The sequence below is a fragment of the Mauremys reevesii genome, linkage group 19 (genome assembly GCF_016161935.1).
Source record: "Mauremys reevesii isolate NIE-2019 linkage group 19, ASM1616193v1, whole genome shotgun sequence".
Taxonomy (NCBI): domain Eukaryota; kingdom Metazoa; phylum Chordata; order Testudines; family Geoemydidae; genus Mauremys; species Mauremys reevesii.
In genome coordinates, this window is record NC_052641.1 from 22,793,919 (window position 1) to 22,816,646 (window position 22,728).

A 22,728-nucleotide genomic window follows, 5' to 3' on the forward strand; every position below is an offset into this window, starting at 1 on the left:
TCATGTTCACCCTAGTGCTTTAATGGCTTTTCTTTTTAAATGTCATTTGTTTTCATTCACTTCCTTTGTGCTTGGATTCCTTCTTTTCCTTATTCCCATCCTTGCTAGCTGGACTCTGTGTAATGATTTAGATCTGGATAATCCATACTTGGCTTATCCGTGTGGCTGTCTCCGAAGATTAGTGGAAACGGATGTTATGGGCTCGATGAACAGTGAACTGGCATCTAATCAGAGTGTGTTTTTTTTCATCAGTCTGAAGCCACTTGATGGCAGATCTGGTTGTAATATCTCCTAACCGTCCCACGTTCTACTGGGCTGTGGTTAGTGTCTGTAGGATAAAGTGCAATGGCTTTTTACCCTACTGACTTCAGTGAGACTGTACAATGTTGAATTTGGCCCAACATGTGCCTTTGGGGCATATATTTATTTCTTCTTTGGTGGTGAATTGAACTTCATGAGTGTTTATGACCATGGCTGCCAAGGGTTGTTTTAGGAATTATTGGATTAACTCTTCCATTTTGTTTCCATTTACTTGCCTGAATAGTTGTGTATTGTGGTGCTCTGTGCACTAAGTGCGCCCCTCAGCAGTCTGCAGACTGGTTTAAATGCACTGAATTCTTGTTGTGATTAATCTTTTTATTAATTTTCATAAAGAGACAATGAAAAGTACAAAAAGGTAAATGACTTACAGCTTGTGTATGTGCCAAATACTGCATGTTTCATGGGGTCTCCAATAGAAAATTGCAGTTGTGCAATTTTACAACCCATCAAAGCTGCAAGACCAGACAGTATTTACATAGATATCACATGGGGTGAGGGTTACAGCAATAAAATAGCAGACATACATGAAGAGGGAGGGGTGGAAGGAGGGTCTAGGAGGAGGGATTAAGTGGAATAGAAATCTGGCATTCTTTGAGCAGTGTCTGTGGTTTTTATTCAAAATTTATTTAGAAATGGGATCCAAATACACCTCTACCTTGATATAACGCTGTCCTTGGGAGCCAAAAAATCGTACCGCATTATAGGGGAAACCATGTTATACTGAACGTACTTTGATCCACCGGAGTGTGCAGCCCCGCCCCCCGGAGCACTGCTTTACTGCATTATATCCAAATTCGTGTTATATCGGGTGGCGTTATATCGAGGTAGCGGTGTACTTTGATTTCATTAACTGATCTCTATGGCAATAGGTTAGTCCAGTGGTCCCCAACCTTTTCGTCTGGCGGGCGCCAGACGAAGGACCGTGGTGGCGGTGGAGCACGGCGATGCCTCTCAGTGACGTCGCTTGTCGGCGGCAAGTGGTGTCATCAAGAGGCGTCGCCGCCGAATTTCTGCGGCCTTTCGGCGGCAACGCCTCTCGATGATGCCACTTGCTGCCGACAAGTGACGTCATCGAGAGGTGTTGCCGCTGAAACGCCGCCGAAAAATTTCGGTGGATGCTCCACCGCCGGCCAGGACGCAGGCACATTTAGGTGCCCCGCGGGCGCCATGGCGCCCGTGGGCACCGCGTTGGGGACCCCTGGGGTCTATCTTTGGTTGCTAATTCATATGGGTCCATATATCGCTGTCCTATTCTGTGCATAAACCTACTCTTCCATTTGTGTAAAATCATGTACTTGGTGATCACCGTAACCCCAAAATCCAGCTGCTCCTTGGTGGCCTGAAAGTGGTTTCACTGTATGGCAATGAGCCAAGGTGCTGACTTCAGTGTGACCAATTTGCTGCTTTGGGAGAGGGAGCCCCAATCACATAAGAATGGCCATACTGGGTCAGACCAAAGGTCCATCTGTCTTCTGACAGTGGCCAGTACCAGGTGCTTCACAGGGAATTTTCAGAACAGGTAATTGTCAAGTGATCCATCCCCTGTCACCCATTCCCAGCTTCTGGCAAACAGAGGCTAGGGACACCATCCCTGCCCATCCTGGCTAATAGCCATTGATGGACCTATCCTCCATGAACTTCTTTTTTCAGCCCTGTTATAGTCTTGGCCTTCACAACATCCTCTGGCAGAGTTCCACAGGTTGACAGTGCATTGTGTGAAGAAATATTTCCTTTTGTTTGTTTTAAACCTGCTGCCTATTAATTTCATTTGGTGACCCTTAGTTCATGTGTTAGGAGGACTAAATAACACTTCCTTATTTATTTTCTCCACACCAGTTATGATGTTATAGACTTCTATCATGTCCCCCACACATAGTCATTTCTTTTCCAAGATGAAAAGTCCCAGTCTTATTAATCTTATTAATCACCTACAATAAGATCCTGTTTCTTACTCTGTTTCCCAGGTGTGGAATGTGCTGTCAACATTGACGAGTGCAAGGATGACCCCTGCGAGAATGGGGCTACCTGTAAGGATGCCATTGCTGACTACTTTTGCTACTGTGCCCCTAGTCAGGATGGCATCATATGGGGAGGGAAGAACTGCTCTGTTGAGCTTACTGGGTGCCAGAAGCATGCTTGCCAAAACGAGGCCTTGTGCATCCCAACATACCAAGCTGAGACCCATGGACACCTTTGCCAGTGCCAGCCTGGTTTCTACGATGCCAAATGCTCAACGCCAACAACGTTTTCCTTCAGTTCCCGAGGGTATATCTTTATTGACATGCCTATGAATAATAATCGGAGCAGGAGGGATGTGGCAGGGGACTACCTGGCCACGGTGTCTCTCCGGTTCCGAACCACCTTGCCTGATGCCATCCTCTTCTACCGAGGCAATGAAGCAGAATACCTGTTCCTGGAGCTCTCTGATGGCATGCTGCATGTGGAGCTAAGGAGAGATGATACTGAATCCTCTTTGCTCTTGAAGGGGCTGAGGGTTGATGATGGCCAGTGGCACAAAGCTGAGGTTCTTCTGCAGGACTCTCTACAGTTAAAGCTCTGGCATAAAGCTTGTGACACAGGAGTCTGCCTGCAGGGCTTTCCTACTAGAGACGGTGTCGCTTCTCTCTCACTTGCCTTCCTAAAAACTTACATCGGGGGAGTTGATGGAGACTCGACAGCTAACAATACACGGAGCCGGGAGAGTTTCATCGGCTGCCTGGAGGACCTGGAGATTGATTATCAGGCTATTCTTCCCTTGGATATACCCGACCGCGAATCCTCTCCAGTGGAGCTCGGCTGCAACAGGACAGAATGGTGCCACTCCCAGCCCTGTTCTCAGAGAGGCCTGTGTGTAGACCTCTGGGCAACCTTTAGGTGTGACTGCACTAGGCCTTATGAAGGCCAGACTTGTTCTCATGGTAAGGGCTAAATGATGGCATCTGCCAACTCCTCTGGTGATGAGCAATCTAGAGATCTAAAGTGACACTGGCTTTGGAAGCAACATCATTTTCTGTGTAACCAGGGTTGGAACTGAAATTGAACCCTCTGTAAATAGATTTTCTATCAAATCCTCTTTATGTTGTAACTAAACAGAGCTGGCCCCTGCTAGAAGGATTGTCAGTTACATGGTATAAATATTGCAGCCAGAGCCAGATGCCCTGACCTCCTCTTTGCACCAAATCACAGCAATTACAGAAGGGCAGTGAAGCCATTTCACTAGGAAAAACTGGTACTTGCCCATCTCAAGTTCAGGGTGAAAAGGAACATGTTGTATTTGTAGATAAAATGCTCAGTGCTAAAGGTAACTGTTTTATTGGAAATCTGAGCTGAGATTATTCCTGATGCATTTTCACAGTCCTGCAGGGCTTGTATTAATACTGTTGTCAGTTTCTGGTTTCGCTCCCATTCTCTAAACATAGCAAGTACAAAAGCTCCTGTGATGTTGTGGGGGCTGGGAATTTTAAAAGCAGCTTTTAATGTGCCATGTGTCAGGGGCCATGATACATGCGCTCTTCCTTGGTGTGCCATGTGTGTATGAGTTACTGTCCTGAAGGAGAGAGGCTCACCTGCTTTCTGTGAATAGTTCACACCATTAGCTTTGGGCACCTGCCTTGCCCTGAGTCTCTAGGAGCAGGGTCCAGTCCTGTGATACACAGTGGAAAGCAAGTTTGAAAGAGAAGTCATGCAAGGGTTGGAGCTCAAAACATCCCCAGCCCACCTGCATTGCCTTGCCTTACAGAACTGATGCGTCTTTCCTTTCCCTTCCAGAGTACCCAGCAGGAACATTTGGCTTGGAAGATTCCTCCAGCTTTGCTTCCTTCACAATTGCTGATAATCCTGGTGCAAACTTCAACATCTCCTTTTTTATCCGTACTCTGAAGCTAAGTGGCCTAGTGCTGCAAATCAGCAATGGGACTGACCCCTGCCTCACTGTATATCTGAAAAGTGGCCAGCTCCAGATAGCAACATCATCTGCAAATGCTGTGACTTTCTCAGAAAACCTGGCTGATGGGAGGAGATATCTGGTAACTCTCACCTTCCAAGGAGGACGAGTTCATGCCAGCCATTCAGACCGAGATGTGGAGCTAGGGCAGCTGGCAGTGCTGCCTCTTGTAGCTGGTTTTGAGGTGTATGTTGGTGGACTTCCTCACCAAGACCATGTGAGCACATGGGGAGGATATTTTAAAGGCTGTCTTCAAGATTTCCAGCTCAACAACCACCGAATGGAGTTCTTTCCTACTCAGGCTGAGAACAGTCTGCCACAAAAGGTGTACGTGGTACAAACCACTAACCTCGCTCCGGGCTGCATCTCCGATGACACCTGCAAGGTAGGGACTCTCACTGCTCTCTGCACTGTGCATGGTTGTTTATTACAAGCAAGGCTCCGTGGCTGTACAGCAGTTTGGCTGTTTCACTGGTGTGATTTCAGGAAAAATGTGAGTGTTTAACTGTTGAAGGAGAAAGCAGAAAGACCCCAAACATTCCACATCTAATCCATCTCCTTCACATACTTCTACTGACCACTCCCTCTGGAGCTGAAATCCACATCCAATGCATACAACATTCCCAAACCACCTCCATCCTGCAAACACACTGACCAGTCCACCTCTTCTTTATCCCCAAGCTCTATCTGTGCACCCCAAACAACATACCTCTACCAACATGCACCCTATCCTTTAACCTTCTCAACTCCCACCCTCCAAATACACTCTCACCTCCGGCCCACAGTGCCCCATCTCTTTAACAATAATTGAGTCTATCAGTACCATCGGGGAGTCAGGATGTGTCTGGTGGGGGACTCTCTCTCCTTCCTGCTGTATGTGAAGGGTGCTAGGCTGTGTTCCCGCTGCTGCCTCTCTCAACTCTGCCTGAATTCATTGCACCTGTTGCAGGGAGCTATTGCCACCTCTTGCTGCTCTGCTTCTGCTGGTGGGAGTGTCACCCTGGAAACCGCTGCTTGTGTTGTTTTCAGGGACTTTTGCAACTTGCCTCCTATGTTTCTCACACTTCCTTCTGTGCCTCACAGTTTTGTTTTCACCTGCACCTGTGAACTCCAGCGAAGTTATTTTAGTTGGTTATAATTAGCCACTCTTCGCACAGCACTTTGGAAAGGGAATGCGCTATATAGGTGCTAAGGGTTATTATTATGATGTGCTGTGTTCAGATGCCACTGAACATCAACGCTTCAATTAAAGGAGTTTTAATGGAACCTGCAGGGATTGGCAGCTTCTCTATTTGTTTTAAATGACTTAGAATTGGCCTTTAGCTCATGATGACTATTCTCAACTGCATGTAATTAATCAGCAATTACCTAGCACCATGAGGTTTCCTGATCCACCAATAGCCAATGTTTCCTTGCACTCTTCATGCTATCAAAGGACTGGGCAGCAAAGGAGAGGCTGTGTCGGAAGGGAAGGCCCTAATTTCCTTGTGAGAGGTGTAGTATGGAACACGTCTTGCCTCTGTTTGTGTGTGATCCATAACCTTGAGTTCATCCAGGTCCTACTCCATGACGTTTTTCTCATCTCTGCACCTTAGTGCATTTATTTCACAGGGTGACTTTTTAAAACCAAGAACTGTGAGTTTTTGTAGGAGTTAGGCTCTGGGGAGCTATATAGCCGTTTGCTTTGATTTGAACACACAAAGACTATATACAAAAAGATGTTGATCCAAACGTGGTAGGCCCTGGTAGGTAATCAACAGCATAGCCCATAACAAAACAAGAACAGCAGATTAGAGCTGATTCTCCCTTGCCCCCAATAACTAACATAATCTCCTTGTGTCAGATCCCACAGAGACCCAATTTTCCCCCAAAGCACAACATACTTGTACCATCTCCAAACACTTGTTCAAGTAGATGAGATTTGCAGCATCACCTGAAGGTCAGCAAATACATATTATTTTGCATCAAGGGAGAAGGTGAATTCTAAAGTTAGGAGGTTCCCACAGAGGCCAGCATCTCTCTTATAAACCGAGGAAACTCATTTTTGAGTGATCACAGATGTAGCAGGGCCTGGGGGGAGAGAAAAGATCCCAACTAGGAGTTGGTTTCAGAGGATATTTCTGTTGTCTCTAGCTCATTGTTCTTATCAGCATTACTGCAATATCTCCCCTCCCCAATTCAAACACCATTCATGCAAGTCTTGAATGTCACATTTCCCTCCACCAAACTCCATTTCTTTTATCCAAAGATGAACCATCCTCCTCCTAACTATAAGCTCTCCTGTTTTTCAGTCTGGGCCATGTCACAATGGTGGCACATGCGCTGTCACCTGGAATGACTTCAGTTGCAGTTGTCCAGCAAATTTCACTGGGAAAACCTGTGAGGAGAGAGTCTGGTGTGCAAGTGACCCATGTCCCAAAGCCACTTCCTGCGTGGATGTTCCAGCAGGATACGTATGTAAGTGCTGCCCTCCTGATTATGTGCAGGAAAAGGCTTCATAGCTGACTGTCTTTAATTAGTCAATATTTCCAGTTATCGCTGTTGCAATAACTGCCAGAAGCACTTGGGAAACTAAAGGAATGCAGAGAGAGGAGCTCAGCTCAGCAAACTAAGAATGCCACATGCTGTGTGCTGTCTCAGGTCTGTGCTCCAGATGGTTTTGTCACCTAGACTGTAATAGTGAAGAGAGATTGCTTAAGCATTTTCTTTTTGCTACTTTCACCCTCTTAGGAAAGAGACAGTTGTCCATTTCTGGCACTGATTATAATGATGCTAAGGTGCAATCAGTGTAAGGATCAGCCCTTTTCACTTAATGTCCTGCCAATTCCAGAACCTCAGGTTATTTTGCAGAGCAGGACTCTTACACTTGTGTATGACAGCAGCTTCTGAGTCAGCTAGGAGATGACCACAGCAGCAAGATGGAGAAGGCCAGTTAGATCATCTTGGCATCATGAGAGATTTCTTAGACAGGAAGCCAATCATAGCTAAGAGCTTTAATGTCACCAGCTGCTACGGCTTTAAAGTATAGGATGAGGTGCAAACGCCACCTCCACACAGCTTCCCAGGATACTAATGGGACAGTGTCTTCCAGGAGTTTGCCACCTAGCTCTTATCAAATGTGACACTTAACATCCCTCAGATCCCTAATGCTGTCGCTCTTCTAATTTCAGGTCTGGCTAATGCAACATTTCATGGCAATGCTGCCATTGAATTCACCACCAATGCTTCAGTCACCAGAGCTCTCAACAGCCTCCACCTAGACTTCAAAACCAGGGATGAAGACGCCATTTTGCTCTGGGCTACTGAAGAGGTGGACTCCCTCCAAATTGCTATTCAGAACTCCACTCTGCTTGTGGGTATTAGAAGTGGGAACAGCATTGAAGGGGTCAGTTTCCTGAGTCAGACACCCATTGCGGATGGCTCCTGGCACAGAGTCTCTCTGTCTATGGAAGAGCCGTCTGTGCTGTCTTCAAGGTGGCTAGTTCATTTGGATGGTTCTGTGAACGTGACTCTCCAGGGGAATGCTGGGAACCTGGACTTCTTAAAGAACAATGTGCTGATTGTACTAGCTGAGAACTTCACAGGCTGCCTTGGACATGTGAACATAGGGGGAGTATATCTGCCGTTCACTGGCCAGCTCTCTTACCCTCAGCCAGAGCAGTTCCTGCAGTCTGGCAGGGGACACATCCAGCTGGGCTGCACTGGGGCTGATGTCTGTGCTTCGAGCCCTTGTCTCAATGCGGGCACTTGTGAGGACTTGTTTAACTCCTTCCGATGCACCTGCAGTGCCGGATGGGAGGGGCCTCTGTGTGAGTCTAACATAGATGACTGCAAGTCCAGCCCATGTGTCCATGGGGACTGCGTGGACTCAGTGGCAGATTTTCAGTGTGACTGTTTCCGGGGCTACATTGGGAAGAAGTGTAACATCAATGTGGACGATTGCATGCGACACCAGTGCTTAAATGGAGGGACCTGTGTTGATGGGGTTTACAGCTACTCCTGCAAGTGCCCAGCTCAGTACTCAGGACCTCGCTGCGAGTAGGTACCCTTCTTGGTTTGCCAGTGATGCTGGGGATAAAGTAGCTTCCAGGTGTCTTGGATTTTACCTTATCAAGATGTTTAAAAAATATTCTGGTGCTGAAAGGTCAATGATGAGATGTACGTGAGTCTGTGATTGGCAGGTGTCTAGAAGGCTTGGCATATTTTGCATACTGTGGCCCTGATCCCATAAGGTGCTTATTGCCATTTGGAAGGTGGTGGGCAACCTCCAGTCCTTTTGAAGGCTGCTCAGCACCTTGGAAGAAGAAGGGCCATTCTTCAGTAGTGACAGCTACATGCTAAATCGCAGAACCACGTGGTAAAGTGCATTTATTGTGCATGTCTTGCCACCCGACCTCACCTACATTCTATCCACAAATCCATCTCCTGCAGGACCTCTTCTAACATTCCAAACCTCTGAGCAGATTCAGACAGTTGCCTTTAGAGTAAACAAACAAGAACAGCCTGCTCGAGAGAGGTTTCCTTCCTGCCTCAAAAAATAAACTCACCTTCTCAGCCCTCCAGGTCTACAACTCCAAGTCTCAGGACAGGAAGTAGTCAATGATGCACCATGGATAGGGTCTAGAATCATAGAAATGTAGGAGTGGAATGGACCTTGAGAGGTCACCAAGTCCAGCCACCTGTGCGAGGCAGGACCAAGTACATCTAGGTGATCCCTGATGGGTGTTTGTTCAACCTGTTCTGAACAACCTCCAGTGATGAGAATTCCACAACCTCTCTTAGAGGCCTGTACCCTTAGAGATAAAAAGTTTTTCCTCATATCTAACCTAAATCTCCCTTGCTGCAGATTAAGCCTATCATCACTCGTGCTGCTTTCAGTGGTCATGGACAACAGTTGTTCACTGTCCTGGTTATAACAGCTCTTAACATATTTGATGACTGTTATTGGGTCCACCCTCAGTCTTCTTTTCTCAAGACTAAATGTGCCCAGTTTTTTTGAACCTTTCCTCTGGACTCTTCAATTTGTCTGCATCTTTCCTAAAGTGTGGCGCTCAGAATTGGATGCAGTACTCCAGATCTCACCATAGTCAAAGAGAGCTGGACAACTATCTCCTCTTACAACATTCCTGTTAATACACCCCAAAGGACGTTAGCCTTTTCTGCAAGCGCCTCACACTGCTGACTCTTATTCAGTTTGTGACTCAATATAGCACCCAGGGTTTTTATATATATATATATAAACAAGAACAGCAGATTAGAGCTGATTCTCCCTTGCCCCCAATAACTAACATAATCTCCTTGTGTCAGATCCCAGAGAGACCCAATTTCCCCCCAAAGCACAACATACTTGTACCATGTATATAAAAAATGTGTGTTTATCCCCCTGTATTGAACAGGATCCCATTCCTTGAAACATACATCAGCATCTACAGTAATGACAATGAACTTCAAATCAATCCGCTAGAAAGAGCATGGGACTTATTTATGCATGGCCCTTGGTGACTGTAATGGAATTGTCCCTGAGGAGAGTGTGGTGGAGCATAATTGATGACTTAAGCATCTGAGGCATTTGAGGAACTCCAAGGATCTGGGAGGACACAGCATGAGTGGCAGCATGGTTGAGAACTGTACTTTTGGAGCAGATAGCAAATTTTGTTGTTAGTTTAGATAGACTCCAGGATGTTTTTGGAAGCGAAAGAATGTTTCTAGTGAATAAAAGAACTAGAAAACAATGTGTTATGTAGACAGGATACTAGAGCACTGAGACTTGGTAAACAAGTACACAATTGAACTTTATTGATCACGTCTACACTAGGACTCCTAAAAATGTCCGTTACTATTGCAGCATCGCTGGGAGTAGTGACAGTGGGCATGCAAGTGAAGACAGTTTGCCAGCATTTTAACCACTCTGTCTTCTAGTCCGTCTGTGAGGAGGAGGGGTTGGTCAATGTGGTAGTGGTGCCCGGTCTGCATAGTGTGCGCCCAACATTGCCATGACCAGTAGAGCTGCATCAGTGTTAGCAAGATTGGGAAGTTTTAGGGGCAAAATCCTAATGCAGACATAGCCTAGGAGAATTTGCATAGCACTGCAAAATCCTATCCCAGCGTGCTCTGGGCTGAGTGTAAACCCATGGATGGGTTCTCAGAGGTTTGTCATATCTATGGTTGTTTGAAACGGCTGGTCAGGAATATCTCTTGTCCGCTACTCCAGTGTGCGCTATTGCTCCTTTTCCTCAGTGACAGCTGACATTCCTGCTCCTTTGAATAGGACAGCTTTAATGTGTGTGGTTGTGGTTTTGCCAGATGGCCGTTTCCACCTCAACAGTGCGGCAAAAACTTCACCTGTCTGAATGGAGGCAAATGTACCAGTGAGACATGGGGCGCCAACTGCACCTGCAAGCCGGGCTTCGCCGGAAGGAAGTAAGAAGGGCTGGTCCCTGACGCTGCCGGCAACGGCCGATGATACTAATGCCCAAGTATCAGATTTCCCACAGTGGAGACTGTTGGAGCAGGCTGGCAAATACTTTTCATCACAGTTATTTGTCCTCCCCGCACCCCACAACTGAAATGATTACTCCTAAATTGTCACCCAGCCACGCTGTGGAAGGGGCAGTCCTGAGGCATGGCAATGGTACAGCCCACCCTCCCAGAACGTGTGCTGTTCCTTCAGTTTTGAAATGTCTGTTCCGCGTGTCGTAGTTAGAGCCAGCATGTGTAGTGATAACGATGGTGATGTAAATTCGGATGCACAGTGATACTGACTGCTGTGTTAGAGGCAGGGCCACGGAGAGTGGGTTCGGGCCCTGGTGAAAAAAAATTTCAGGGCCACCCAGCAAGGGCGGAGCAGCTGAACTGGGCCAACAAAACTGGGGAAGCCGGGCCCTGGCTCCCCTTCCGGACCACCGGGCCCCAGTAATTTGTACCGGCTTCTTCCCCACCTGCCCCTCGTTGGCCCTGGTTAGAGGGAGAAACCCAGCATGGGCCACCCAACTAGAGGGAATTGCCTCAAACCCAAAGATCATCATTTCGCAACAGAAACTGCAAACATTTGTTTATCCTCTGCTCTTTCAAACGCTGACCTCAGTGGCCACTCGCCTCACTGGAGTTCAGTGCCTAGCCCGAAGAGCTCCACTGGCTTTTTCTCAGCTGGAGATAGTGGAAGGAAATGAGTGAATTTTTCAAACTATTGTGCCTTTTGGAAGTAATTCCTGCAAGGTCCTATAGACCAGTGGTTCTCAACCAGGAGTATGCGTTTCCTATAACCTGGAAACTAAACGTCCGGTTATAGGAGTAACCACATTAGCCTCCACCCTTCCCACTCCCAACACCCACCCCAGAAGGCTGGAATCCCTGCTCCACTGGGCTTTTACCCCCAGCCCCTTTTACAATCATTCCCCAGGGGGGCCCACAAAAAGTTAATCCAGCCCTAGGTACCAGTAGTCTGGAAAGTTGGAGAACCACTGCAACAGAGGCTTTTGCACCAAAGGACAATTCTGTAGGATCAAAGTGTGTCCTCGAGCACATTATTTTAGTTAATTCTAATACCTTTTCTCCCTCCAGATGTCAAATTAACATCAATGAGTGTGATCCAAACCCGTGCCAGAATGGAGGGACATGCCAGGACTCTGTGAACAAGTACCAGTGTGTATGCAGTGCCAGCTACACCGGAGAGCGCTGTGATGTTGATGTAAGCAGGTCCTTTCCCCCTCTTGTTAGCATCAGATCTGCTCTCTCCTTCTATCCTAGCTGCTTCGATTGTAAGGACCGAGCAGGAGAGGCAGTTTGGTCAGTATGAGGCAGGCTGAGCCCGCTGATTCCAGGATATCAGTGGAATATCCTACATTCCTTGACACATTTAGGATTCCTACATGAATCTGGCTAAGGAAAATTCAACCAACACACAGAGAGCAGGCTAGAGAGTGAGGTGCACTGTTTGGCATCACTGTAGCATGAATATTACACTCGGGGTTCTAGTTTTCTAGCATTTTAAATAAATGTAGCAGATACTTTTCTGAGTCTGTACTGGCTTATCTAGACACTGTGGCTGTTGGTTGTTAGCCTCTCCTCAGGTTGAACCAATCTCTGGGTGACAACCAAAACCACTGTAGTTGGGCCCAAAGAGGGGAGGGGTTGCATGTGTGCCTACTGATGCAGCTGCTTCCCCATAACTACTGCTGCAAATGGCAACCCAAAGCCTCAGTTACAGCCATTTCCAAAGGAAAACAAGGAAACCAATTACATCTAAAGTAAATGGAGCTGCACAGTAGCCAAGCTGATGTGTATAAATCCTCAAGACTGTTGCCACTTTAACATATTGGATTCTTTGTCCATATTCTAAAATCTACTTCAGTTTGCTCCAGAGTAGGTGATAAGTATGAAAAAACTTAAAATGGAAAATTACTGCCATCACCATTAAAACCAGACATGTCTGATTAATAGAAACCAACTAAATTCCAGGAAAGACAAACATGTTGGATTCAAAGGAAAAATGAACTCTGTTCTTTGGTCTGGTATATGCTAGCAGGACCCTAGCAATTGAAAAGAGATTTTAGCAAAGCCATTCAGTAGTAGCTGGCTGCTTATTCAAAAGTGATCCCCATTACCCATGGGAAAAGCCTCTTAAACAGTTGGATTATAGGGTCTGACAGGTGCATCCAGTCCACAGGACAAGGCATCATTATCAGCTGAATGTCTCTGGTACGATTATCAGTGGTGCAATGATTGACAATAATGAAATATTATCCATTTCAGTAGTAAGTGTACTTAAGTTGCCACGCTCTTGGAAAGTTCTGTGATAAAGCAGAATACAGGGCAACTTCCTACATGGTATTCCCACCACCACCTCGGGCTCTCTCCCACTAACTGTTTTCTGGAGACTGGAATTTCAGCTGGCATTTTAACGTATGTGAATGGGTTAAAAAGCAGCCACTTCCCCTCCTAAGCTCATTTGCTAGGTTGAGCTGTATGTGCCTGGAGTCTGGAGGAAGGAATTAGATAAAATCAAAGGTAAATGTGATTTAAAAAAAAAAAACATGCTATCTACCTACTGGAGCCAATCCTCTTCCTAAACCCTTAGAGGTAGTGTGATGGACAGTCTTCATTAAGCCCTGTTTCTACCTAAGCAAGCAAGGGATGGGAGAGCAGGGTGAGAATCTTGCTTAAACAAGCTGCTAGTAAGGCAGACTGAAGCCATTTGCATGGGTAGGTAGTTTGTCTGGTCACTTGGGAATGTACTAACCCACAATGCATGGAAAGCTGTCTAGTGAACGCTGCATGTGTGCCAGGGCAGGGTTCACTGCTGTTGCTGTTTATTTAGGGAGAATCTAATGCATGTGCTATGATGAAGCCACTTTTACCTTTCCAGTTTGCATGCATAAACCCCTTCAGCTATCCCAAGACTCGTTTCTGTCACAGGACACTTCTTTTGGATTTCCTGTATTACTTTTTGCTATTTCCCTATAATGCTCTTCCTCTTCTACCCCGAGTTCAGTGCCTATGAACTCTTAGTATTTTTTGGGGGTGGTAGTGGTGGGCCCTGGATAAGGGGGAGGAAGTTTGCTGTGCATTTCCTCCAAACAGGAAGAGATCTGTTCTCCAGCTAAAGCAGTCAGTAACCTTAATACAGACTGGCGAGGAGACCTTTAAATGAGTAGGCTCCAGCAACAGGTCTGCATTCTTGAGCTGGAGTCACATGTATGCAGTGCCAATATGTGACTAATCTGCATGCTATACTAAATTACACCTGACTCCTATCACAGTGCTTAACTTCAACTTACACAGGAGAATGCTGGAGGAAGTTGTTTATTTAAAGGGAAAACATCAACTGGAAATGTATTCAATTAAAAATATATTCAAAAGTACATCCAGGTCCCACACGTGCCCCCAAATCCTCCTGCCTCGTGTTCTGTTTTTAAAATATTTCCCTGTTTTAAAAAATGTTTTATTGTCCCATGTTGCTGCATGACAGAGCAACACAAACTGGTGAAACAGTGACAGTGACTGTACATAAGTACTGCCAAATGCCTTAAGGAATTACAGATGCTACTTGTAACAATTACTAGGTAACATCTTTGATTTTTTTAGGCTAATTGTCCCTTTAAATACAAACTTTCTTTACTAAGGCAACTTTCAAGATCCCACCATGTGTTTGCACATTAATCTCTCTCAGGACACCTCTAATCCTAAAGGAGCCAAAGGAATGAACATATTAATGCATTAACTTCTTCCAGGAACTTCATCGTGCCTTTTAAATCTTTCAGCCACGTACTGACCTAGCCCAACCCTGCTTAGCTTGTGAAAGCTGATGAGATCAGAGCACGAAGTGGGTGCTGCTTAATTCGTACCTGTCCCCAACCCCCACACCCACCCCGGAAGGAGTGAGAAGGGTTAAAACATGAATCCAGCTGTCCCACTTTTGAGCTGGTATTTCTTAAAGCTGGAGCCTGTACTGTTTTTAATAAATACAATTCCTGTGTAATTGGCTGGATGATGGCACATTAGTAACACATAAGTGACAAGGTATCCAGTTGTAGGGATTTAAAGCCCAGAACTCACTATTGAAATATTGTAAAATTTCTTGTTCCTTTATAAGCCTCCTCTGGTCAGATAGCTATGCTCTTGCTGTGCTGCTTGGGTACCATACAGCCGTTCCTCTGGCTGTCAGATGTATTAACTGCTGAGCCTGCAAACATCTGTTTTTAGTAAAGCTTATGTTAAACTAATGTCCCAAACACAGTTCTGCAAGTATGCTCTGTGCATTTAATCTTGCTGCAGATGAAAGTTTAATAGCCACATAATTTCTTCAACCTGCTAGCAGAGACATCATTAAACAAACCATCCCTTTGCATCCCTCGCTACGGTAGGGGGAGTTCTAGATTTACTGGGGATTACATTACCCTAGATATTCTTGTCAATTTTTGAAAACTTTTTCCAATTGTTGATACCTTGTTAGTAACGCCCACCAACTTGATATATTTTAGTCTGACAAGTATGTTAATGAGTTTCCGTACAGTACAAGATTCCCAGCACAGGCTCTGATTGCATAGGCAGCTGCATCTCAATGGATGGGCCCATGTTAGTGAGGAATATAGCGCATGTGACCTTATTTGGGCCATTCCACCATTTCTGACTTCTGAAGGTCTGAGCAGACCACACCTGCTGTTTTTTTACAGTTAGGTTGCTGGGCTATGATGCAGTTTAGCTTCCCAGCATTAATGAGTTCCTGCTCTTCACTTTCTTGGGATAATTTTGTCCTTGTGACCGTGTCTGAATTATCATACTACTGTTAACTATCCTACTGGTGGCTCACACTTGATAACATTCTCTATATGACACACACTAAGTGTCACCCTTCGTGAAGACTCGAAATGCAGCACTAAAGTTCTTTAATGCACATGGACTTTAGGCTTGGCCCTAATGAGAGTGGTTAAGGTAAAAAATGCAGAGGTCACTGCTGGCTGTTTTTTGTTTAGACAAACATTAAGCTATGTCAATTTTTATTTCATTTTAAATCTGGCTTGATGGAGAGATTTAAGCTTGAAGCTAGCCCAGACTTTTCTCTCTGCAGCAGCCCTCACAAGCTCTGTGCTGCTTCTTTTCATTTAGGTTGCAGTTTTCTCCCCCTGGTCCTTTGGTTTTTTTGTTCGCTAGTCTCGGTTAACGCTTTAGCCCAGTTGAGGGCTCCCTGAGTTCTCCCTTGACTCCTGGAGCACAAGTAAGCTACATGTGAGTCCTTGTAACTGCTGGGGTCTCATTGTTTCTCCGTTAATTTCTTTTGCAGAAAGGGACTCCAGGTGCTTTCTTCCCATTCCCGTTAATTGAAGTAGCTGCCCCTGTAGCCTGTGGCTGTTTGCTGCTACTTATTATTGGTCTCATATTCATGATTCTCACTGCAAGGAAGAGGCGCCAATCGGAGGGAACCTACAGCCCAAGCCAGCAGGAGGTGGCAGGAGCTCGCTTGGAGATGGACTGTGTCCTAAAGGTGCCACCAGAGGAGCGTTTAATATAGGCACCACCTTGGCAAGGAGATGCACCTGCAAGGTCTGCTTTGACCTTGAGATTTTTCCAGCACTTGTGGCAACAGACCCTCCTCTAGCTCAGTTCCTTTAAGGCATTGGTGGTGACCTGGACTTGCATGTACACAGCAGATTGTTTAAACAGTGGCAGTTCCAGCACGATACATGTTAATCAGGACAACTACACACTGCTGAACTTTGGCTCAAAATAAACCCCTTGACCTGCTTCCTTTCACAGCTCCACTGGACTCCTATGGAGACAGGAGCTCTCTGAGGTGATGTAGGTGTTTGCACCTGCTAAGAGATGTCCCATGCGCCATTCCATCTGTTGTACTGCAGTCACCTTTTTAAAGACTGCTGCAAAAGGAAAAATTAATTAGATATGAAAACTGCTGCAGGCGGGGAAGCTTTTCCTTGAGTTGCAAAGCAAACTATCTACTTTAATGTTAAATACTGAGTCAGAATGTATAGAGGCTATTTATGATCAGTTCGTGTATTACTTTAACTCTCCAAAAATTCAAACTGACTTACAGCCTTCTGTGCAGCCCTATTGGGCTGAGGGGTAGAGTGTTTCCAAAACTGTTTTCACAACGCAGTCTTTAACAGCAACAGCAGCTGTGAACTCCTGCCTCCTGATAGACACAACATTTGAAGGAACTGTCAGGGACTACTGAAGTCATTGTACAATCAACACGTTTTATAAAGTAACCTCTGTTTGAGATAGAACGTTAGACATTCCCATGGGTACCGCACAGGAACTGTGTAGTAATAACCTCGTTTACGAGGGGCTGGACTGAGATACCTGCAGTGCTTGTGCTAGTTCAGTGCCTATTGCCAAATGTTTGTTCTTTGTTCTCTGAGACTGAGGGATGGGGACAGAATCACCCAACAGGCAACAACGGGGAAGCAATGCCGTGGTATTTGCCTTAAGACATGGTTTTCATCTATGAAATAGAGGCTTTGAGCCACAACCACTGCACCAAGCAGTTTTCATCTCTACTGAGAATTGATAAAATGGTTTGGTCTTCTCACTGGCCTGGAAATTCTCACATTAAAATGCAGTAAAAATTAGTAAAGCTGCAATAAAAGCTTTACCAGCCTGAAGGTAAAAGAAAGTGGTGGAGGGAGGGGCTAGACTGGGCTGGTGGTGGCTTTGATTTTTCATGAAATATGCAACTTTCTACCAAAGCGCACTGTGAGTGAAGTCAGTAACGCCATGTTCCACCACAGCAGCCAGCCTGGGCGCATCTTAGCAACTCCTCGTTTGTGGGAGCAGTCGGGGCTGCAGGGGCTACCCTGCTCCTTGCACTTGTTGCAGCCTCTGTGATCGCCATGAAGAAAAGGAGAGCAACTCAGGGAACATACAGTCCCAGCCGCCAGGAGAAAGACGGGGCACGAGTGGAGCTGTGGAACGTGATCAAGCTGCCGCCAACAGAGAGGCTGATATGAGCACTAGGTATGATCGGGGGTGCAGTTTTCCGCCATTACAGTTGCTAGAATGCCACAGTTCTGTCTGAATATGTTAAAGTCAGAGATGCTCTTTGTGGGGCAATCCCATTCACCACTTGGGTTCTCTACAGGAGGGGGCAGCTGCCCATTCACTGTTGGCTGGAGTCATGAACCTTGTTTTGGGTTTTGTGATTGCAGCATATCCCTGGAGAAAACAGCTCAGCCAGAAAGGGCAGGGGAACAAAGGAAAGCTTCTGAGGGCAGTTACTGCTTGAGCTGTTTGTATACAAAAATGTTACACAGCCTACACTGCTTAGGAAAAGAGAGGGGACAAACCCCATCCTTCCTCTCCCTTTGTCATTTGATGGTTCATGGCAGGAGTAATTCTCACTGCCATGAAATCAGCACAAACATGTTGACCGTTAGTAGATAGCAAACAGCAGCAAGAAGACAGTTCAGGGAGGCCTAGTTAACAGAGTAAGCATTTAATTTCTTCACTTAATGCACAGTGCAACTCCAAGAAATCTGCCAGTGCAGGGGGAAGGAATCCTCTCTCCCTACACTGCAAGGACAGGATGACTGATCAGTTGCAGAAGATGCTTTCCATAGCTCCATCCTTCCAGGGCCCAGATTAGAATCACCACTTACATTGAAAGAAAATGTGTGTGTGTGTGTGTGTGTGTTAGACACTTGATTGTTCTACGACTAAACCACTGGAATAATTTACGTGCCTTGTTGTGACCGAATCACCAGTTACAGTATTAACTTTTTCAAACAGAATGTTTAGGTAGAGAAAAACTGATCACTTATTTGATCAGAATCTACAGTGAGGATGGTCTTAGTGGCCTGTATACTGGGGTTTTTAAATTATTTCATAGCTGTAGCATCTGCCACCTACACACAATCAGCTAGAGTAAAACTCCTAAGAAATATGGATTGGTTTAGTTTGTAGAAGTGCAGAGAGCAGCCCCTCTAGGATTTCAGGCAGTTGTGTACTAAGGGTGAAATTCACTGGCGGCCAGAGGGCCAGCACTTAACGCAGCACGATGGAGTTTGGGGCTGGCCCTTTACACAGGGGTGAATTTCACCCCATGTAAGAAATGCGGTGAACTATGTGCTGAATTCCTAATTAAGTGTTCTACTGTTTTGTAAAATATTACATTGATTTTTCTTATCCTAATTTCCCTGAGAAGGACAAACTATTTCTTGTGTGTCTTCATTCCACCTTTTGCTAGCTACCGCATGCAGTATTCCCTGACCACCCCAGTGTGTCAGACACTATGCAAACACCTGCTACAGCACATGCCAACTGAGGTCTAAAATCATTAGCATTTCATCATAATTATTACAAAGACCAGTGAGAAATATTTTACAAAACAGTGTCTGCTCCTATCTACAGAGCACTCCTTAATAAGCAGAGGTGTGAATCCACACACGCATCACAGCAGACTGCCTTTGGAAGGAAATCCTCTCTACCAGTCTGGTGTTTGAAAGTATTATTCTATTTACTGTTGCTGTAAATAGTTCTGAAATTCTAATAAAAGGGAACAGGTCTAAAACTAGAGATTCAGCCAGTCCTCTTCAGGGCAAGTCCCCTTAGCACAAATAAGTGTTTGAATGAAGACCAATTATTTTGAAAACACCTTTCACTTGTATCGTAATGTGATATTTATCTGAATTTTTGCACATAGGATTACAACAATGCCATCCCTCTAATATTGATGGAGGAGAAGCAAGGGCTGACCATTCAAGGGTAGAGAGTTGTGAATATCTTTGCAGAAGAGATTATCTAAATCAGGGGTTCTCAGACTGGGGGTCGGGAGCTGTCAGCCTCCATCCCAAACCCCGCTTTGTGCATCCAGCATTTATAATGGTGTTAAAAATATAAAAAGTGTTTTTAATTTATAAGGGGGGGGGTCGCACTCAGAGGCTTGCTGTGTGAAAGGGGTCACCAGTACAAAAGTTTGAGAACCACTACTCTACATTTCAGTATATGTAGACTACCACAGATTTATTATTAATGCTGCTGTAATTTACCTTTAAACCCAGTGATCTGCTCTACATGTTACTTCTCCAATTGTTTTCTACTGAGGTTTAACTCAAGTATAACACTGCTGCTTCCAGATCCTCTAGCACTAGCTATCCACTCAGCTGCTGCAGGGAGACTGGATGAACTGCAAATTCTGAAACTGTGTTTTTGGCCAGCAGCATTTGAGCAATTGAGGAGAAAACAGGTCCTACAGAGCTGAGCTGGTTGTTGGGAGTCTTTTGGAAAGGGGATGAATTCACCTCCTCTTGTTCCTGCCTCAAGGCTGGGATAGCTTGCCATGTCCAGGAGACCCTTCTCACCAGAAGACAATGATAGTGGGCCTTTCTCCCTGGAGGTTGAACCATGGCCAAAGCGTTCCTGGAAGCGAGGTGGGATCATGCCCCAGCCTTACCTCAGGAGACTGGGGAGAAAACTTTCATTTAGGGCCCAAGTGAAATGAGTTTGAGTTCATTCCATGAGGGCACATCATAAAGCCCCAGAAACCCAGACTAGAATAGCAAGAGGTTGCTGCACATACGCACTCAGGTGCAGTTGGAAACTTGTACCTTTCGTCTTCAGTTGCACTTTGTAGTTTAAAAAGATAAGTTGTATAAATTAAAAAAACAAATGCAGCAGCAAGACCTAAAACCTGCTATTCTACGATAAGAATGGACATGTTAGTCATTTTGTGTATTACAAAGCTACTGAACATCTATGGAAAAACAACAGTAGGGTAAGACAGGAGACCTAAAACCAGCCTGAAGGTAAAAGGTGCATCTAGATCCCTCTTCTCCTCTCCAGTGATCCCAGTTTCTTTATAAGGTTATCAAAGCAGGTTTACTAGCCTGACTTCAGGTATTCCAAAACCACAACTAGTGAAAGGGTACAAGACCATGACAAAGTATTTTTAACATTTCTGCTATTTAATTTATGGAGCATTTTTTCCACTGTGAATTTAATTTTCTTTTGATATTTAATTTTTGAATATATTTTTTCACAAACCAATTTGCTACAGATGCTGTTCCTCAAAGACAGTTGACTTTTTTTGTAAATGTAAATTGCATAGATGTGTAAAGATAGACTGTTTCTCAGATAAATTTATTTACAATAAAAGCTGGTTAAAAATGCATCTGAGCCTTGTCTCTGATAGTAGCTTTAGCTGATACTGAACACATCTGGGGCTTGTAGGCATTACAATAATGCAAATAATAAAACATCAGTACAAACTTGGCTCATAGACTATGTGGTAACTTAGTTACAAGCTTCCAGTGGGTGAAAAGAGGGCAAACTGCATCACTGCTGGCCAGGGACTCTCACCATTAATTTATTTTATTCCATCTAGACGAGGGAGCGGAGAAAACACAGCCAGCCATGAAATCAGGAGAAAAGGTGAAATCTACCAGACTTTGAGGTCTTAATCGGGACAGATTTTAGTGACAGCCTCTCATGGAGTGGAAATGAGCGACACTATGTGGAGGAGGCGGGTGGCTTTGGGGGAGGAGCACTGAGGAAGTATGCATGAAAGGATGGTTCTGCCCTGCCACCACCTGAACGTTTGGTTTTAGGGAGGCTGGGTGGTTAGACTCAGGAGCCTTCACTTCAAAGATCAATGGCCTGATTTTCAGAGAGCTTTTCTCCACCTTTACGGTGCCTCTGTGAAATCTATATTAAAACATTGTAAATACTTTCTGGCACACAGTTAACTCAACACAGTGGCTGTATCCCCTTGTATTGCTATCCCTTTCTCTGAGGGAGGTTAGTTTCCATGGACGGTTGCCTCCTCACAGCTGGACTCATGCTGTCTGGGGATGTCAATTAAACTAGAGACCAGGCTTGTGACTGGGACTGTCAGTTGTGCCACATAAGCAGAAGCTCATGTTTCCACCTATATGGCTGTCAGTAGTGCCAGCTGAGCAGATGTTTAGCTGTGTCCCAGACAGCATAACCCCATCCAAGCCTGTGATCTCCATTGGCCAGCATGAGTGTGGGGGTGATACTCCTGCCACAGCTGCAGGATGAGCTGTGAAGCTTTTCCCCACATCAGAATATTGAACCTGCAGTCTGGAAGGAGCTCAGCTCCAATACTGCTAAACCTGACTTTCCTGGGAGAGTGTAAAACTGCAGAGTACAAAAGCAGCAGTAGCAGAGATTAGAATTCGTAAGTACAATAGCTGGATGTGGATTTAGGAATGACTATGTTTAGTACAGGGAGTGCTAAACAATGTCAATATGTAACAAAAGAAAAATCGCTAACCTATAGAGCAGTGCTAGCACATATGAACCCGAGACCTTCCACCAAATAAATAAGGAAAACACACGAGTTAGTGGAGGAGTTTGGGCAGATCAGGCCATAGTGACATGCTTGGTGGATATGCCCAATAGGCTGGAGTGAAAGAACACAAACACCTAGATACCAGAGTATTTGGTGCATTAAAATTAAGAATTTCATGGAACACAGTCTTCTAGTCAGAGTGCTTGATATCTTTCTAAAACAGAAGTGAGACCAGGCCAGGTATGGATCTGACTTTCAGAAGATTGGAAAGATCTAACTTCTATGATCCAAAGAAATCACACTTGGGAAATGCACTTATTTAGCTGCCAACCATATTGGTGCAAAATGCTGGAAAACTTATTTAAATTATTGGAGTAAATTCACATGTCACACTCAGTGGAACAGATGGCATATTCTAAGAGACGTAGGCCTATTCTCTAATTCTGTGCTTCCAGTACAGAATAGAAGATACTCTAATGTGGATAAGGAGACTTACACGGTAAGAGAAAAATCTCCAACAGCTGGTTTACAAAGTCTGAGCTCAATGTAATCAATTAATTGTTCAAACATGCAATCTGACGGTAGCTTTTTTATAACATTACATCCATCATACGAAAATACAGAAACAACAGTCACTTGACCTCTGCTTAGTGGCAGTAAAACATCCACATCCCTGGTACTCCTGTGCCCTGTAAGATAC

The 22,728-nt window shown here is 45.1% G+C and overlaps 2 protein-coding genes across 15 annotated transcripts in view; one reads left to right on the forward strand and one right to left on the reverse strand.

Annotated features, from left to right (window-relative positions):
* CRB2 (crumbs cell polarity complex component 2) overlaps nucleotides 1–22,728 on the forward strand; it is a 131,434-nt gene that overhangs the window by 108,002 nt on the left and 704 nt on the right. For 8 of the 13 annotated variants that reach the window (XM_039506488.1, XM_039506489.1, XM_039506491.1 and 5 more), the window contains 7 exons: nucleotides 2,286–3,239; nucleotides 4,090–4,649; nucleotides 6,556–6,721; nucleotides 7,435–8,302; nucleotides 10,568–10,684; nucleotides 11,825–11,951; nucleotides 16,044–16,386. In XM_039506488.1, coding sequence (XP_039362422.1) covers nucleotides 2,286–3,239; nucleotides 4,090–4,649; nucleotides 6,556–6,721; nucleotides 7,435–8,302; nucleotides 10,568–10,684; nucleotides 11,825–11,951; nucleotides 16,044–16,271 — 3,020 coding nt within the window. In that variant the 3' untranslated portion in view covers nucleotides 16,272–16,386. Of the gene's footprint in view, nucleotides 1–2,285; nucleotides 3,240–4,089; nucleotides 4,650–6,555; nucleotides 6,722–7,434; nucleotides 8,303–10,501; nucleotides 10,685–11,824; nucleotides 11,952–16,043; nucleotides 16,387–17,508; nucleotides 20,884–21,098; nucleotides 21,146–22,728 lie in introns of those variants that run through there. The other 5 variants (XR_005589907.1, XM_039506487.1, XM_039506486.1 and 2 more) reach the window with 5 other exon arrangements.
* DENND1A (DENN domain containing 1A) overlaps nucleotides 10,496–22,728 on the reverse strand; it is a 367,825-nt gene continuing 355,592 nt past the window's right edge. Inside the window, exons 23-24 of one of the 2 annotated variants that reach the window (XR_005589908.1) lie at nucleotides 16,810–16,910; nucleotides 16,501–16,635 (exon numbers count right to left, since the gene is read on the reverse strand). The gene's annotated coding sequence lies outside the window, so the exon portion shown is untranslated. Of the gene's footprint in view, nucleotides 10,611–16,500; nucleotides 16,636–16,809; nucleotides 16,911–22,728 lie in introns of those variants that run through there. The other variant, XM_039506504.1, reaches the window with a different exon arrangement.